This window comes from Moschus berezovskii, chromosome 4, assembly GCF_049115385.1.
Source record: "Moschus berezovskii isolate FMDL1 chromosome 4, NW_MosBer_1.0, whole genome shotgun sequence".
Taxonomy (NCBI): domain Eukaryota; kingdom Metazoa; phylum Chordata; class Mammalia; order Artiodactyla; family Moschidae; genus Moschus; species Moschus berezovskii.
Genome location: NC_142463.1, coordinates 43,027,161 through 43,044,706, shown reverse-complemented (window position 1 = coordinate 43,044,706; position 17,546 = coordinate 43,027,161). Strand labels below are relative to the sequence as shown.

The window sequence follows — 17,546 nt, the reverse complement described above, 5'->3', positions numbered from 1 at the left end:
CTGGAGTGGGTTGCCATGCCCTCCTCCAGGGGATCATCCGAACTCAGGGATCACCCAGGTCTCACGTATTGCAGGCGGATTCTTTACTGTTTGTGCCATCAGGGAAACCCAAAATTATTGGAGAGAGTAGCCTATCCCTTCTCCAGGGGATCTTCCCTACCCAGGAATTGAACTGGGGTCTCTTGCATGGCAGGTGGGTTCTTTACCAACTGAACTACCAGGGAAGCCCCTATAGACATGATTAATGAGGCTTAAAATGTTTAAAACTTGCCCTATATCACTCAGTAAGAGGTAAGGCTGACATTGAAACTCAGACTTGCCTACTTTTAAAATCCATGTTTTCCATGATGTCTTCCAAGTGTCCTGTTGTCTCATGAATGCAGCTAAATAGTAAGTGATGCTGGTTGGAAGTGACTGAATAAATAGCAATAATCATAAAAACTCATTTTTGAAACTTCATGGTATCACCTGTGTGCTTAGCAAATATCGTTAAAATGAGGTATTGACCAATAAAATGGCAGGAAAGTTCATATAAATTGGCCGAGAGTGGGAGGGCAACTTCAAAACTTGGTTTGACAGTATTCACCATCTCAGACTGTCATTCAGTCCTCAGCAAAATGAGGGGTTTCATTTTTATGTTATTTACCTTCTCTGCTATGCTTGCCATTTCAGAAGCAAGGAGTGAAGGATCCAGGAAACTCTGCGGGTCTGAGTATATACGCACGGTCATCTACATCTGTGCCAGCTCCAGGTGGAGGCGGCAACTGGGGGCACTCCCGCAGGGTCAGCAAGGTAACATGGATGTTCATGACTTCTTCATTTATTATTATTTTTTGTCTTAATAACTCTTTCTCTAGCTACTACTAAGCCACATCCATCTCAATCTGGGGAATTAATTATCAAAATAAGCTTAATTTGGCTTGGGAAAGAGATGAACAGCTCATTTTAAAAAAATATGACATTGTTTTCTTTAGTCCCCAGCTTGAAATGAGTTGACTGCATAACTACTTTGGTGAGCTCAGCACCTTTGGAAGGTCCTGGGGGTTGAATAGGGAGAAGCAGGTGACTTCAAGGGCCATGTTGTGGAAGCAAGATTTTCACACTGGATAATTATAGAATATAATAAGTTGGCGTTCAGGCAGCTGCTAAATAAGAATGGGAGGAAGGAATCTAACTTTTATTGAGTACTTATTATGTGCCAGGCAGTTTCGTGTGCAACATTTCATCTTCTGATAAGGATCTTTTGAAGTAAGTAATATTACCACCATTTACAGTTTTACTGAGGACAAAATTGTTCACCCAGCCAGTCAGCAGTGTGGTTGGGAAGAAAACCAGGCCTTTCTGACTATAAGAGTCGAGGTCTTTTCCTTATTTTATAGTTTCGGGTGGTGAGAAGATGGTGGGAGTGTGTGTCATAATAAATAATGGCACTGTGGAGGTGGTGATGTTTGATAGAGGCCCTAAGGAGTTATGAGGAGTGGGGTGGGAATTCTAGCAGTAATAATTAACTACTGACGAGAGTAGATATTGTCTCAAGATGACAGTGAACCTAGTGTGTTTCAGAAACAGTGAGGCGACTGACTTCACTGTATCTGTTTTCCAACTCAGGTAATTTCAAAGTTGACCATTTTCTACTAATCCTATATTAAAGTGTGAGGTAAATTTTATTTAAGATTCTATTTTAATAATTGTATTTGTTATGTCTTATAATTAAAAGAGGAAAGCATGCTTATATAATAAATGTTGCAACCACATACCTGATATAAAGACTTTACAGGTTTCAATTTGATTTAAAACAATTTTGGTAAGCAAAAAGATTTTGGAAAATGATTTACAGTTTTTGTATTTTGGTGGCCCAATGTCTTGAAGAATTTTGAATTGACCACTCCTACTTTAATAATGAGAGGTTCATAGTTGCTAGATGTTAATAAACAATAATGGTTTTTAATCTCAAGAGAATAAACATAATTTACCTCATTGACTATATTTTATCAATCTCTGGATTAGCAAGTCAAGATACAGTAAAAAATATATATATACATTTCAGTATCTGTAAGACATGGGACAGTGGAATGTATGTCTGTGTAAGGCTATTCCCTTTTAACACCACTGACTTCATACTACTGTTATTTAACCTTTCACAGGCTTTCAGAGTACTTTCCCATACATTAGATGTTTAATCCACTACTGGCTTACCAATTAGTACTCATTCATCTAAATTTTTTCTGGTGTCTGCTAGTGTGCTGAGGTGCTGATAAGTAAGTCTGAATGAAGTTAAAGTGAGAGAGGCTTATCCATCGACTCTGGGAACAATACTGATAAAACAATGGGACCCACTTTTAATTTTCAAATATAGAGATTTAAATCTCCACTTCCTTCCTTACTGATCAGCTTTGCAGAATGTACACAGGGTTATTTTTTGGTTGACTGTTTTTTGTTGATAACATAGAACTAATACCTTTGGAAGCCGCTGGTCACCATGCGGAAGTAGCCAGTGCAACAGAAGTCAGGGCTGACTTGGCTGCTAACCAGCTGAGTGACACTGGCTCTCTCACTCCTCCTCTATGCACCCACATTTCCTCCTCTGTAAAATGAGGAGAGTGGAGATGACTGAGTTCTCCCTAAAATATCTAATCTCTCTGAAGCCCCAGACCAACTAAAAGTCATCTTCAGGATTCACATTTCCTTTCAAAAATCCAATGCATTTCCCCCAAAGTAGAAGTTGGTTGCTGCCTTTGTCAGAGTGCTCTAAGGAAGTATTTTTTCCCTTCTCTGTAGCTGAGAGAGGAAACCACTTCCAGCTGCCAAATGAACAGGAGATTTCTGAGGAACGAGCAGCTCAAAACCTTCTGAAGATGGATTTCTCAGGGGAGGAAAGTCTTCAGGGTGAACAGCTGCCCACGGAAGGGCTTTGGAGGTCAAAGAAGCATTTGGTGATGTCAAGACAAGACTTCCAAACCTTGTGCTGCACTGAAGGCTGTTCCATGTCTGACTTGAGCACTCTTTGTTAGGACGAGAGCAAATCCCCAAGGGTGGCAGAGATTTAGCACATGTTTAATCACAGCGTTTTACTTCCCAGAATAACACTTACATTGTGTCATTAAACTAATGGCTTTTGGGTAGGCAGTCCTTTCCTAAAAGTTGTGGATGAAAGGCTAAAACCACTACGAAGTCTATTTTCTCCCTTTGCCAAGGTAAATGCACTGTTCTTTTCAAATTTTAACTAATCCTTTGAAAATTTAAATGCTGTGCAAAATTGCAATAAAATTGCCATAAACCAAGCTCACTGTGATTTTTCTGTTTTTAAAGCAATTTTAAATAACTTTAAAACAGTAAACAAAAATGCTAATGGTAGAAAAACAAAGTAAGCATAAAAAGCAAATAAAAACCAATGATTACTTCATCATTTAGAAATAACTAACCACTCTTTACTTTTGTGTTGCTGTATATTATTACTGAAAATTTAAACTGATTCACAGTCAGGTATAAGAATCTAAGCAAAGTACATTTTATCAAAAGTTCTTAAGAGTGCTCTATGCATGTTTTCTATCATGCAGCTCTTCAACATTCTACTTAAGAATAGCTGGGTGTATATATGGGTCAAATAGGGTCCATAAACAGCCAAAATCCAGAAAATGTTTGGGTATTTCACCTCCTTCTTATAGTCTGGACAGCCTAGATTTTGCCTTCAGCTACTACTGAGATGAAAAGACATGCTGTTCTCATTCTGGGCACTGAAAAACTAAAACTCAGATAGCCAAATCATTGTGTCACAATTGAATATCTTCACAGATAAAAAGACAAAGTAAATATCATAAAACTATGGTTTTATTTCTAACTCTGTCAGCCAGCCAACTCCCCAGTAGATTTTACAACTGTTCGACTCTTTGTTCATCTGTGGTGCTGCACATTAATACTCCAGTCTGTATTTGAAATTTGTGAACTACGTATTAGGCACTTAAATTGTGTGATTGCTTTTTGCAGATAAAAACAACAACAAAACAAAAAACTGAGTCTCTCTAGAATTAAGTAAGTGTCTCCTAAGTCACACAGCTAAAAAGCTGAAATCACTGATCCAAACTTGGACTGTGCTAAGTCCTTTCAGTCACGGCCGACTCTGCAACCCCATGGACTGTAGCCCTCCAGGCTCCTCTGTCCATGAGTTTCTCCAGGCGAGAATATTAGAGTGGGTAGCCATTTCCTGCTCCTGGGTATCTTACCAACCCAGGGACTGAACCCGCATCTTTATGTTTCCTGCATTGGCAGGTGGGTTCTTTACCACTAGTGCCACTTAGCATGAATCAAGGCAGTCACGTTAAACTGCACTGGCAGTTAATTACTCTTTACCACCGGACACTCTTTGTTTGAAGTCAGTTTCACTGAAGAATGTCTTTTGATGAGACAGTAAAAATTAATAATATAATATTGAGTCTCAACCCTTGAGTATATGCCCCTTTAATATTCTGGCTGGTGAAATGAGAAGACTGCATGAAGCACGTTTCTGGCAGACTGAAGTACGATGACTGCCTCAAGGAAAAGCTCATCTGTAACTGAGTTGTGAGCTTAAAGGCAGCTGCGCTTTCCATGAAGCACCGTTTTTAAGAAAAAAACAAGACTGAAAAACTGATTATTTAGATTCGGGTATTGGAAATTAAATGAAATAAGATTTAAAAATGAACAAAGTGAGCCTGTCACTTCAAGGAAAACAACTGATGGTGTTTTTTTTGTTGATGATCAAGTTCAAGCTTATAAGCAATTTTAGAATACTTTTATCTACCACCCTGAGCATCATTGGTATATTAATAGAGTTGATTCTTTGATATTGTATAATGATGTGTCAACATTTGGGAGATCTGCTATAACTTAATGAACCAATATTTCCCAAATGATCAATGCATGATACTTCAAAATCATAAAAGGGTAAAAGACCTGCTTAAAGTGCAAAATAAAGATTTTAATCTAACTGCACAAAAAATTCACTGATATAGATTTTAGATTTTACATTGCAGTTAACCCTTAATAAACAGTCACTTGTTAAGTTTTGGTATAATACCAAAGAAGAACATAAAAATGATCTGAAAATGCTATTAAACTAATCTCCCCTTTTGCAACTAAATATCTATGTGTGGCTGAGTTTTTTTCATGTACATCAGCCAACACAAAACACAGCAGCAGATTAAAAATGTAGAAGCTGATTGAAGCTGTATTTTATAAAGACAGTCATTAGAGATTTGCAAAAATATAACGGTTCCACTCTTTTCAATAAATGTTTTTGTTTTGTGAAAATATCTGTTTTTAAATAAAATATGTTATTGTTAATATATGGTAATTTATTTTTATTTTCAAATGAGTTATTAAATTTAAATTTCTTAGTGAAATTCTAATATGAAAAATAGTGATAAACTCAACCCACATAAACAGAAACTCTTGGAAGTTCTTAATAAGTTTTAAAAGTGTGAAAGGATTATGAAACAAAAAAAGTGTGAGAATTGCTCTTCCATAATATGTTTTGCCACTAATTTTTCAGGTTCCATCAAGAGATGTTCAACTTGTTAATTTGCCATGACAAATAAAGATGCAATAAACAGCCTAGTTTATATATCTTTATATACTGACTTTTTCATTTTAATAGGATAGCTTGTCAAGTTGCTTGTGGAAAAATATGTGTATCTTTTTCAGTGTATTTTTAGTAGTTATTTTTTATTTGTTATGTGCTTATTAGTTATTGTAAATGCATCTATTCAGTTTAAATGCACAGAGGAACAAAGAAGAAAGATGGGATCTAGTCTTTTTACTTACATCCTGTAGTCCCTTTTTTGGGGAAAAAAGGGTAAAAAATATATATGTTTAGGGAGTAAACGTCCAGAGACGTTTACATACATCAAAACTCTCATTCTCTTCTATTTGATTCTGAAATAATAGCACAATCCTTATTCAGAATTTCTTATAATTTCTGCCAGAAATAAAAATTATGGTTATACTAAATTTATTTGGTATAGTTACAGATACAGTTAGATAGCTTGCCCTATATCTATTATCTATTAGTATCATCATCTATCTATATTTCTATCTATAACAGAGGCTTTTAGCAGTCCATTAAAACCTTCTTCTCTTCCTCCTGGGCACAGATAGATTACATTTTCTCAGTCTCTTTTGCAATTTCATGTGGTCACATGACTGAGTTCTAGCTAATTAAATGTGAATAGTAGTGACATGTGCTGTTTCCAAGACTAGTCCTCCAAGACTAGTCCATCAAATCTTTCTCCCTCCCCCTCAATTCAGCAAGCAATATGACTTGTTTTATGTCTGATTCTACTTTTTATAGTTGTAAACTATTCTGATACAATATGTACTAAATCTATCATCCTATTTTAGACATAAAGGAATCACACATACTCATTGTTATGTTTAATACATCTTAGAACTATTTCAATAATATTCTAGTATGCATGGCATGTGTCAAACACATACCAAAAGATTACCGCTTAAAAAGTTTGTATTAATTCATGTTTTTACGAGAAATTTGTGAGGGTGACTAGTTCTCCCTAGTCCATGATGTTATTACACTTTCAAAACTTTGCATTTTTATAGATAAAATATTGAGTATAATTTTTTGTGTATATGCATTATCATGACTATGATTACCTTTTAGTATTTATTGGACATTTGTATTTCCTCTTCTGTAAATCAGTCTGTTCATATTCTTAGCCCATTTTTCTATTTCTATTTATTTATAATAGGTTTATTGTAAAAATTTAAAGCTTTTAATATTAAAGATATTGATTTTTTTATTGCCACCTTAGTAAAATATCCTCCAACCTAAGCCTTTGGTATGCATTGATTTCACTAAGCCTTAGTCTTTTGCATATAATGTCATTGCGTGCAATGTCTGTCTTTTATGTTTTCTGGATTTCTTGTTTAACTTTAGAAGACCTCCCTTACTGTGAGTGAGGTTGTAAAAAAGTCTACTAAGTTATATTCTAATAATTTAATTTTTATCCTTTGCATTTAAATTTAATCCATCTATATTTATTTTTGTATTGTATGAGGTGTTTGATTTTTTATTTTCTTCAAAATGAACAGAACATTTTTTCCTGCATCATTTATTAAGTAGACCAGCCTTTTCCCATAGAAATTTTGTTCCCTTTTAGTCATATGTTATTTCACATTATGTTTGGAGTTAGTGTAGGCCCTTTATTTTGTTCTTTGCAATATTTATCCTCAAATTAGCTCATATTATTATTTTGATTGCAGTAACTTTATAGTAAATTTTACTATCTCTTAAGAAAAGTTGTCCATCATTGTAGATTAAAATTTTTTTTCATGGATATTATGAGACATACATTTTTCTATATGAATTTTATAATCCAATTTCCAAAAAAATTGGAATTATAGTTTGAATTGTTTTAAAGTTATACTAATATAGAAAACATTTATATTGTAAGATATTAAGAATTTGTGTCTAAAATATATTACTAAAATAATATAGTGTTTAATTTCTTTTTAGAATTTTTATTATATAGGTTCTGTCTTTTTATATTACTTTTAATATTATGTTACCTTTGTATTTGCAATTTTTATTTGTCCCCATGAATGAGACATTTGCCCTATCTTCATTTCTAAATGCATGTTACAATACAAAGAAAAAAATCTTGATTTTGTGTACTCATCTCCAGCCACCTTGTCCAATTATTTTATTAAACTTAATGGTTGCATTATAAGTCTATGCTGGGTTTTCTAGGTATTCAATATTATTATCTACTAATAAAAAAAGTTAATTTTGGCTCTTCCAATATTTAAGCTTACTGCTTAATAATCTTGTCTTGTTACATAACTCATTATGCAGAAATTATTTATTAAGAGGGTAATGCACAGGCATTGTGTGGGTGTTAAGGATACACCCATGAATAAAACCGACAAAATGTATATTCTTAAGGAAGACAGACATAAGCAAAAGAAATATTAGATAATATTGGATAATGACAGAAGCTGAAGAGAAAGTATAAAAAGGGGACAGAAAGGCTTGGAATGAGGGTGGGGACTGAATTTTAGACAGAGTAGCTAGGAAAGGCCTTAATGGAGAGAAGATCATTATAAGAATTTTTAATGATGATGATAATGGTAGACATCTCTTCCATGTTCCTGATTTTACTAGAAATGCTTTCAGCATTTTTTATTCAATATGACACTTGCAATGGCGAGCCACTCCAGTACTCTTGCCTAGAAAATCCCATGGATGGAGGAGCCCTGTTGGCTGCAGTCCGTGGGGTCGCTAGGGGTCGGACACGACTGAGCGACTTCACTTTCTCTTTTCACTTTCACACATTGGAGAAAGAAATGGCAACCCACTCCAGTGTTCTTGCCTGGAGAATCCCGGGGACAGGGGACCCTGGTGGGCTTCTGTCTATGGGGTCACACAGAGTCGGACACGACTGAAGTGACGCAGCAGCAGCAGCAGCATGACACTTGCTATTCAAAATATAAATAAAATAATAAATAATAGTCTTTACATGTGCATATGTGCATGCATATGTATAGAAATAATATTGTTGATCATTTAAAGAGTTTTATTCTGTTACATAATGCTTAAGGACTTATTATGTTATAAGTGGCTTCTAAATTTTATCAAATATCTATTTAACTTTATCATATAATATTTTTTCTCTTTTGTTAAGATGAAGAATTATAGTGATAGCCCTCCTTATGGTGAAATTTCTTGAAATAAATCTATATAATCATAGTGTAATAGTTTTTCAATACTCAGAAGGACTAAATATACTAATCTTTTATTCAGAAATTTTAAATTTGTGTTCAGAAATAAAATTGATCTCTAAGTTTGTCAATGAAGATTAACATAACTTCATAGAATGAAAACCACCTGTTCCTTAGACATTTGGAAGAAAAACAGCTACAATATGTTTTGCCTGGTGACATTTAAAATTTTTGCTGAAGTGTAATACATATACAATTAAGTGTATAACTTTAAAGTACATTTTTGCTTATTTGTACACCTGTGAATTCTTGGAACAACTTCAGTTCATAATATATTATTGATTTTTACATATCATTGAATTTTATTTGCTAAAATTTTGCTTAGTATTTTTGCATGTATTTTCATTTAAAAACTTGTATTTTGCTATAATTTTCTTTTCTGATATCAGGGTTATGTTAGCCCTATAAAATGAGTTGGAGAAATTCCTTCCTTCCTTCCTCTGTCCCTTTCTTCCTTTCTTTTCTAATTTCTGAATGTTTTAAGACTGGTATTTCTCTCTAAATGCTTGGAGGCTTTCACTAGCAAAGTCATCAGGGCTTGGCATTTTCTTTGTAGAAAGATTTAAAATTTCAGACTCAATTTATTTTACAGATACAGAAGTATTAAGATTTTTATGTATTTTTCTCTTGAACAAATTTAGTGATTGTGTTTTTTTAAGGAATTTATCCATTTCATTTAAGTTGTTGAATTGATTGGCATAAATTCTTCAAGATATCTTATCTTTTTGCTGAGGACATTTTTTACATGATAAACCTTTACTATTCTAGTTTCCTTTGTAGATATTGACCTTTTCAGATAGTCTATCATCTTGAGGGTTAATCTAGGTAGTTAGTCATTACTCAGAATTTCTTCTGGAGTTTGCATGACAGTAATCACTAGGCTTTCCTTCATAGTATATGTCCTTGGTTTCAATTAACACACAAATTCTGATCATATTATGAGCATGTATTCGTATTCCAGAGTACATAACCTATAGTACAAGAATCACTGCTCTTCACCATTTTCTCTTTCTTCCTGATACACAGTATCTAATCAATAAGTATATTTCAATTGAATGAATAAAATAATCATATATATATATATTTTAATATTATGTATTTGTGTTCTGTTTCCCCCTTAATCAAGCTTGCTGATGGTTGGGAAGAGAACAATGCTCTTATTTTGTTAGTCTTTTGAAAGAAAATATTTTATTAGCTTTTAATTTTTTATTTAAAGTTTCACATTTTTGTCTGTAGATATCTCCCTCCCCTATTTGTCTGTATAAATCTCCCCTTTGTTTTGTTTGTTGTGAAATGCTTTCTTAATTACTAATATTATTTCTTTCCTTTTTTATTCACTTTAGTGTATGTAAGTCTAAAAATGTACTTCTGAGTATTTCTTCAGCTATGGATTTGATTATGAATCATTCACCTTCTTACTATGTTCTAAATTATTTTCAGTTTTAATTTTGTCTTCATCTTTGACTTAAGGAATTATTTGGAGTGTTTCATGATTTCAAAATGATACAATTCTGTTTTCTTAGGCACTGATTAATTATTGATTTGTAAATTTAGAAGTTTATGATCAAAGATTAAGGTCTGTAAATTCTCTAATTTTTGGAACTTATTTAAGTTTTTCTAGGAGCCAAAACAGTAAAAAAAATTTCCAGGTACAGAATATATAGTTGACAGTGTGAGTATTGGCTGTTAGCAGCTCACAGCTCTCCCTTTTTAGAGAATTTCCCTAGCCAAGTGGGGTGTCTCACTAAGGAGGTTATGTGCCCTCTCTCTGTCCTCCCCCGCCTACTCAGTCATCAGCAACATATAATGACTGACTTACACAGAGGACAAAGGGCTAACCCCCTTTTGTCAAAGCAGAACCAACAATGTGGTGCGCCTCCTGCTCCAGGGCTCAGGCTGAACCTAGACTCCAGCTGAGAACATGTGTTTGTGTGTTGTGGTTTTTCAGTCACTCAGTCGTGTCCGACTCTTTGCAACCCCATGTAACTGCAGCATGCCAGCCTTCCCTGTCCTCCACTATCTTTCCGAGATTGCTCAAATTCATGTCCCCTGAGTCAGTGATCCCATCCAACCATCTCATCCTCTGCCGCCCCCTTCTCCTTTTGCTTTCAATCTTTCCCAGTATCAAGATATGTTTGCTTAGCTCCTTCCTTTCCTGTTTTCTTTTCTCTCTTCCTCCTCAAAACATTTCCTCAATGTTTCAGAGCCTGTTCTGGGGAGGCTAACTGTTTTGAGGGCTGCTGTAATAAATTGCCACAAGTTGAGAGGCTTATAAAAGCAGGCATTTGTTCTCTTGTAGTTCTGGAAGCTAAAGTCTGGATCAAGGTACCATGAGGGCCAGGCACTTTGAGGTCTCTGAGGGAGCACCTGTTCCAAGTTATTCTCTCAGCTTCCAGTGTTGTCTGCAGTTCTTAACATTCTTTGGTTTGTAAAAGCATGACTCCAGTTTCTGCCTCTGTTGCCACATGGTGTTCTCCTCACTGTATGGAGCTGAATTGTGTCTTTTCTCCTCTTCTTACAAGGACACAATTCAAAAAACCTAAGGGACCACCTTATTCCAGTATAATCTCATGTTAACTTACATTTTAATATCTGTGAAGACCATGTTTCCCAATGAGGTAGATTCACAGGTACCAGAGGCTAAGAACTCAACATATCTTTTGGGGACACAATTCAATCCCAAACACTGACATAACATATTAGATGAAAATATGTACTCTCTATTTTAGGATATTACATGTAACTGCTAAATCAAATTTTTAAAAAATTATTAAAATTCTCCATATCTTCATTATTTTGGCCTTTTTAAAGATTCTATACAATAAACACTAAAATCTCCTAATTTAATCATGATTTATCAGGTTTTTATTTTTGGGAATTTTTACTTTACATGTATGACTGTGATTATTGGGTACATAAAGATTTGCTGTTGTTATACCCCCTTCAATTTCCATCTCTACTAATAAATATTATTTTTCTTTGTTTCATCTGATACTTTTAAACTTTGAAATCTGATTTTCCTTATATCAATACTGCTTCTCTTGTTATTTGATATACAAAATTTGATGATTGTTAGTGGTAAAGAACCCATCTGCCAAGGCAGGAGACCTGAGATGCAGGTTCCATCCCTGCATTGGGAAGATTCTCTGGAGAAAGGCACAGCAACCCACTCCAGTATTCTTGCCTGGAGAATCCCATGGACAGAGAAGTCTGGTGGGCTATGGTCCATAGGGTCGCACAGAGTCAGATGTGATTGAAGCAACTTAGCATGATGATTACCTTCTTTATGAACTGTATCCTTTATTATTATGTGAAATTGTATTAGTTAGCTCAGCTTGTCATAACAACATTCCATAGACTGGATGGCTTAAAAACAAAGATTCATTGTCTCATAGTTCTGGTGGCTAGAAGTCCCAGATGAAGGTCTGGCAGGGTCAGTTTCTGGTGAGAGCTCTCTTCCCAACTTGCAGGCTGCCATCTTCTCCCTGTATCCTCCTATGGCCTTTCCTCAATGTGTGGTCATGAAAAAGGAGAGAGAAACAGAGAGAGAGAAAGAATCATCTCTCTTCCTCTACTTATAAGGCCACTAATACTATCAAATTAGGTCTCACCCTTTTGATCCCATTTAATCCAACGATTCCCAGCCTTTTTGGCACCAGGGACTGGTTCAGTTCAGTTTAGTTTAGTCACTCAGTCATGTCCAACTCTTTGCAACACCATGAACTGCAGCAAGCCAGGCTTCCCTGTTCATTGCCAACTCCTGGAGCCTACTCAAACTCATGTCCGTCACGTCGGTGATGCCATCCAACCGTCTCATCCTCTGTTGTCCCCTTCTCCTCCCACCTTCAATCTTTCCCAGCATCAGGGTCTTTTCCAATGAGTTGGTTCTTTGCATCAGGTCACCAAGGTACTGGAGTTTCAGCTTCAGTCTCAGTCCTTCCAATGCATATTCAGGACTGATCTCCTTAGGATGGACTGGTTGGATCTCCTGTCAGTCCAAGGGACTCTCAAGAGTCTTCTCCAGCACCACAGTTCAAAAACACCAATTCTTCAGTCAGCTTTCTTTAGAGTCCAACTCTCACATCCATACCTGACTACTGGAAAAACCATAGCTTTGACTAGACGGACTTTTGTCAGCAAAGTAATGTCTCTGCTTTTTAATATGCTATCTTGGTTTGTCATGGCTTTTCCTCCAAGGAGCAAGTGTCTTTTAATTTCATGGCTGCAGTTAGCACATGCAGTGACTTTGGAGCCCCCCAAAATAAAGTCTGTCACTGTTTCCATTGTTTCTCCATCTATTTGCCATGAAGTGATGGGACCAGGTGCCATGACTTTAGTTTTCTGAATGTTGAGTTTTAAGTCAACTTTTCACTCTCCTCTTTCATTTTCATCAGCTGGTTTCATGGAACACAATTTTTCCATGGACTGGTTGGGGGAGATGATTCAGGCAGTAATGCAAGTGTAGGGGAGTGACAGATGAAGCTTCAGTTGCCTGCCGCTGACCTCCTACTGTGTGGCCCAGTTCCTAGGCTGTGGATCAGTATTGGTCTGTGGCCCAGTGATTGGGGACTCCTGGTTTCTTTTTAATTTTTTTAAAAAAATTAACTATAGTTGAATTAAAATGTGTTAATTACTGCCATACAGCAAAGTGACTCAAGTTATACATATAAATACACACACACACACACACACACACACACACACACATATGTATATACCTTCTTTGGAGAAGGCAATGGCAAGCCACTCCAGTACTCTTGCCTAGAAAATCCAATGGATGGAGGAGCCTGGTAGGCTGCAGTCCGTGGGGTCACTAAGGGTCGGACACGACTGAGCGACTTCACTTTCACTTTCTTTGTCATATTCTTTTCCATTTTGGTTTATCACAGGATGTTGAATATAATTCCTTGTGTTATACATCAGTCGCTCAGTCATGTCCAACTCTTTGTGACCTCATGGACTGTAGCCCACCATGCTCCTCTGTCCTTGGGATTTTCCAGGCAAGAATACTGGAATGGATTGCCATTTCCGCCTCCAGGGGATCTTCTAGAACCAGGGATAGAACCTATGTCTCCTACATCTCCTGCACCGGCAAGTGGATACTTTACCACTGTTCCAAATGGGAAGCTTGTGCTATACAGTAGGAGCTTGTTATTTATCCATTCTATATTTATCAGTGTGCATCTATTCATCCCAAACTCCCAATGCAACTTTCTCATGCCTCCCTTCCCCTTGGCAACCTCTTTATGTCCCTGATTTTTGTTTCTGTTTCATAGATAAGTCCACTGGTGTCATATTTTAGATTCCACATTTAAGTAATAGCATATGGTATCTGTCTTTCTGTTTCTGATTTACATCACTTAGTATGATAATCTCTAGTTGCATCCATGTCATTGCAAATGGTGTTATTTTATTCTTTTTATGGCTGAGTAGTATTCCATTGTATATATGTACCATATCTTCTCAAAACTACAATGAGGTACTACCTCACGCCAATCAGAATGGCCATCATTAAAAAGTCTGCAAATAACAAATGCTTAAGAGGGTATGGAGAAAGGGAACCCTCCTACACTGTTGGTAAGAATGTAGTTGGTGCAACTTCTGTGAAAATATGGAGGTTACTCAGAAAATTAAAAATAGCATTACCATATGATCTAGCAATCTCACTCCTGGGCATATATCCAGACAAAACTTCAGTTCAACAAGATACGTGCACTCCCATGTTCACAGCTGCGCTATTCGCAATGGCCAAGACTTGCGAACAACCTAAAGGTGCATCACAGGTGAATGAATAAAGAGTGAGTGTTAGTTGCTCAGTCGTGCCCGACGTTGTGACCCCAAGGACTGTTGCCTACCAGGCTCGTGTGTCCACGGAATTCTCCAGGCAAGAATGGAAGGGTAGCCATTCCCTTCTTCAGGGGCTCTTCCCAACCCAGGGATCGAACCCAGATCTTCTGCATTGCAGGCAGATTCTTTGCTATCTGAACCACCAGGGAAGCCCCAATGGATAAAGATGTGCATGCATGCTATGTTGCTCAGTGATGTCCAATTCTTTGAGATCGTTATGGACTGTAGCCCACCAGGCTACCCTGACCATGGAATTTCCCAGGCAAGAATATGGGAGTGGGTGGCCGTTCCCTTCTCCAGGAGCTCTTCCCAACCCTGGGATCGAATTCAGGTCTCCTGGATGGCAGGCAGATTCTTTACCATCTGAGCCACCAGGGAAGCCTTCTGGATAAAGAAGACAACACTATTTTAAGTTTAATTTCCTCCTAATATCCTTATCTCCAAACATAGTCATATTGGGGATTAGAACTTCCACGTGTGAATTTGGGAGAGGACACAACTAAGTCCACAGTAGATATCATTCTTTTCCTATTTAATGCTTTTGGTCTTGAAATTTACTTTGTCTAATTTAGTACTGATATTGACTATTTGCTTGTGTCTCTGTGATATATCTTTGGCCAAAACTTCAAACTTAACTGAATTTCAACTCCTATTTTTCTTGTCCTCTGGTTTTCAGTATGGATTCTTAAAGTCACAGGTAGCTGGCTTTTCACTTTCATGCACTGGAGAAGGAAATGGCAACCCACTCCAGTGTTCTTGCCTGGAGAATCCCAGGGACGGGGGAACCTGGTGGGCTGCTGTCTATGGGGTCGCACAGAGTCGGACACGACTGAAGCGACTTAGCAGCAGCAGCAGCAGCATGTTTAATGAGTGACACAATATACTTGATTATATTCTATATAATCTTGATTATAATCCATACAAAGTATTTATTTTAATTTTAGTTGTTTTGTTTGCATGACCAATTCCCCTTCCTCACTTGTTAATTCAGAAATGTTACTGTGCTTTTCCATTTGCTGGTTACTTTCCGCTTTCTTCTTGGATGTACAAAATCTTGACTTCTCTCTATTATGATTCCAATTCCCCTCCTCCACTAAGATGAATCCTTTAGAGCTAGGGTAGTTAAACTATGGCCTGGGAATCAAATCTGTCTTACTATGTGATTTTTTTTTTTTTGTAGTTAATTTATTTTTTATTGGAGGCAAATTATTTTACAATATTATATTGGTTGGTTTTGCCATACATTGATATGAATTTGCCCCGGGTTTACTATGTGATTTTTATGGGTCACTTGATAAGAAGGGTTTTTACTTTTTAGACGGCTGGTAAAGGTCAAACATGACTGAGCGTGCACATGCGCACACACAAATTTTCAGTTTTATAGATAAAGTTTTGTTAGAATGCTGCCACACTTATCGTCCCTGGTGGTTTTTGTACTTTGATGGAAGAGTTGAGTAGTTGTGACAAAGATGCATGGTTTACAAAGCTGAAAATATTTACTGTCTGGTCCCTTTTGGTTTGCTGACCTGTGATTAAGGACATTCTAATATCCTCTGGTTGATGCAACTCCCTAGAGTGGATCCTTAGAAGGCTTGGGCTTGTGCTTGTGAACTGGGATGTAAATAAAAGTTCAGCTCTATTTTTAATTTTTTAGCTGTCCTATCAAAGTAAAGTTCTTACTATAGAACATTTTTCTTTAAAGAAAAATATAATGTATTTCTATAATTAACATATATTGTTATTTCCTAAATGGAATTATTCTAAGGTTAATATTTCTCACATGAATTTTAAAAATGATTTGTCAGCACCCTCTGCACAAATCAGGCTGGATATTCTGTTTTGATGGTTATGAGATCCACCCTCATCGTTGTCTGTGGGAAGCAATAGATTCTCTTTTTTTATTACAAATTGAAGATGCAGCTTAGAGCTTTCCATACTTGTTACATGCCTCCCTAAGTAGGGAAATGGCCTAGTGGGTAGGTGGAGAACCTTAAATTTCTAGTTATGTCCTGCACTAAAAATAAAATTAAAAAAAAATTTGCACAGTAGTTAAATTGGCAAGGAAAGAAACTGAAAAGAGATTGCAGGAAACTTTAGTCAGACACAGCACAGTTGAAGTTCAGTCACTAAGTCATGTTTGACTCTTTGTGACCCCATGGACTGCAGGGTGCCAGGCTACCCTGTCCTTCACTATCTCCTGGAGTTTACTCGAATTCCTGTCCATTGAGTCGGTAATGCTATATAACCATCTCATCATTTGTTGCCCCCTCCTCCTCCTTTCCCAGCATCAGGATATTTTTTCAGTGAGTTGGCCCTTCACATCAGGTGGCCAAAGTATTGGTGCTTCAGCCTCAGCATCAGTCCTTCCAATGGATATTCAAGGTTGATTTCCTTTAGAATTGACTGGTTAGGTCTCCTTGCAGTCCAAGGGACTCTCAAGCATCTTCTCCAGGACCACAGTTCAAAACATTAATTTTTTGGTGCTCAGCCTTCTTTATGGTCTGACTCTTACTTCCTTATGACTACTGGAAAAACTATAGTTTTTACTATATGGACCTTTGTCAGCAAAGTGATGTCTCTGCTTTTTAATACACTGTCTAGGTTTGTCATAGCTTTCTTTCCAAGGAGCAAGCGTCTTTTAATTTCATAGCATAGTTAAGTCTCAATAAAACTTTCAGCATAGTTAAAGCCTCAATAAGCCGTCTAGTATTCTATGTTCACGTAAGTGAAGAAGGGAAGAGACCTTATAAACTCAAATGGACACTAAGACAGGAAAAAGTAAGTAGGTAAGTAGCAGTAAGCAAAAACATTGAAAGAGACTAAAAAAGTCCTGAAGTGGGAGACAAGAAATTCAATCAGAAGTAAAATAAAAAACAGGCAGAAGTTAGCAAAAAGACGATAAATTCAGGGATGAAGATTATTTAATA

General features: G+C 36.5%; 1 protein-coding gene across 1 annotated transcript; it reads left to right on the top strand.

Moving 5' to 3' along the window:
• The first annotated feature begins 617 nt into the window (after positions 1-617).
• Positions 618-3,011, top strand: INSL5 (insulin like 5). The gene is made up of 2 exons (XM_055401705.2): positions 618-792; positions 2,779-3,011. Exons 1-2 carry the CDS (start codon positions 618-620, stop codon positions 3,009-3,011), a joined length of 408 nt encoding a protein of 135 aa, XP_055257680.2.
• Positions 3,012-17,546: the final 14,535 nt, after the last annotated feature.

Excerpts from the sequence above, each read along its gene's own strand:
- INSL5 (XM_055401705.2), top strand. The coding sequence starts at position 618 with ATGAGGGGTTTCATTTTTATGTTATTTACCTTCTCTGCTATGCTTGCC. Across the intron at positions 793-2,778 it reads ACTCCCGCAGGGTCAGCAAG|CTGAGAGAGGAAACCACTTC; the intron begins GTAACATGGATG and ends CCTTCTCTGTAG.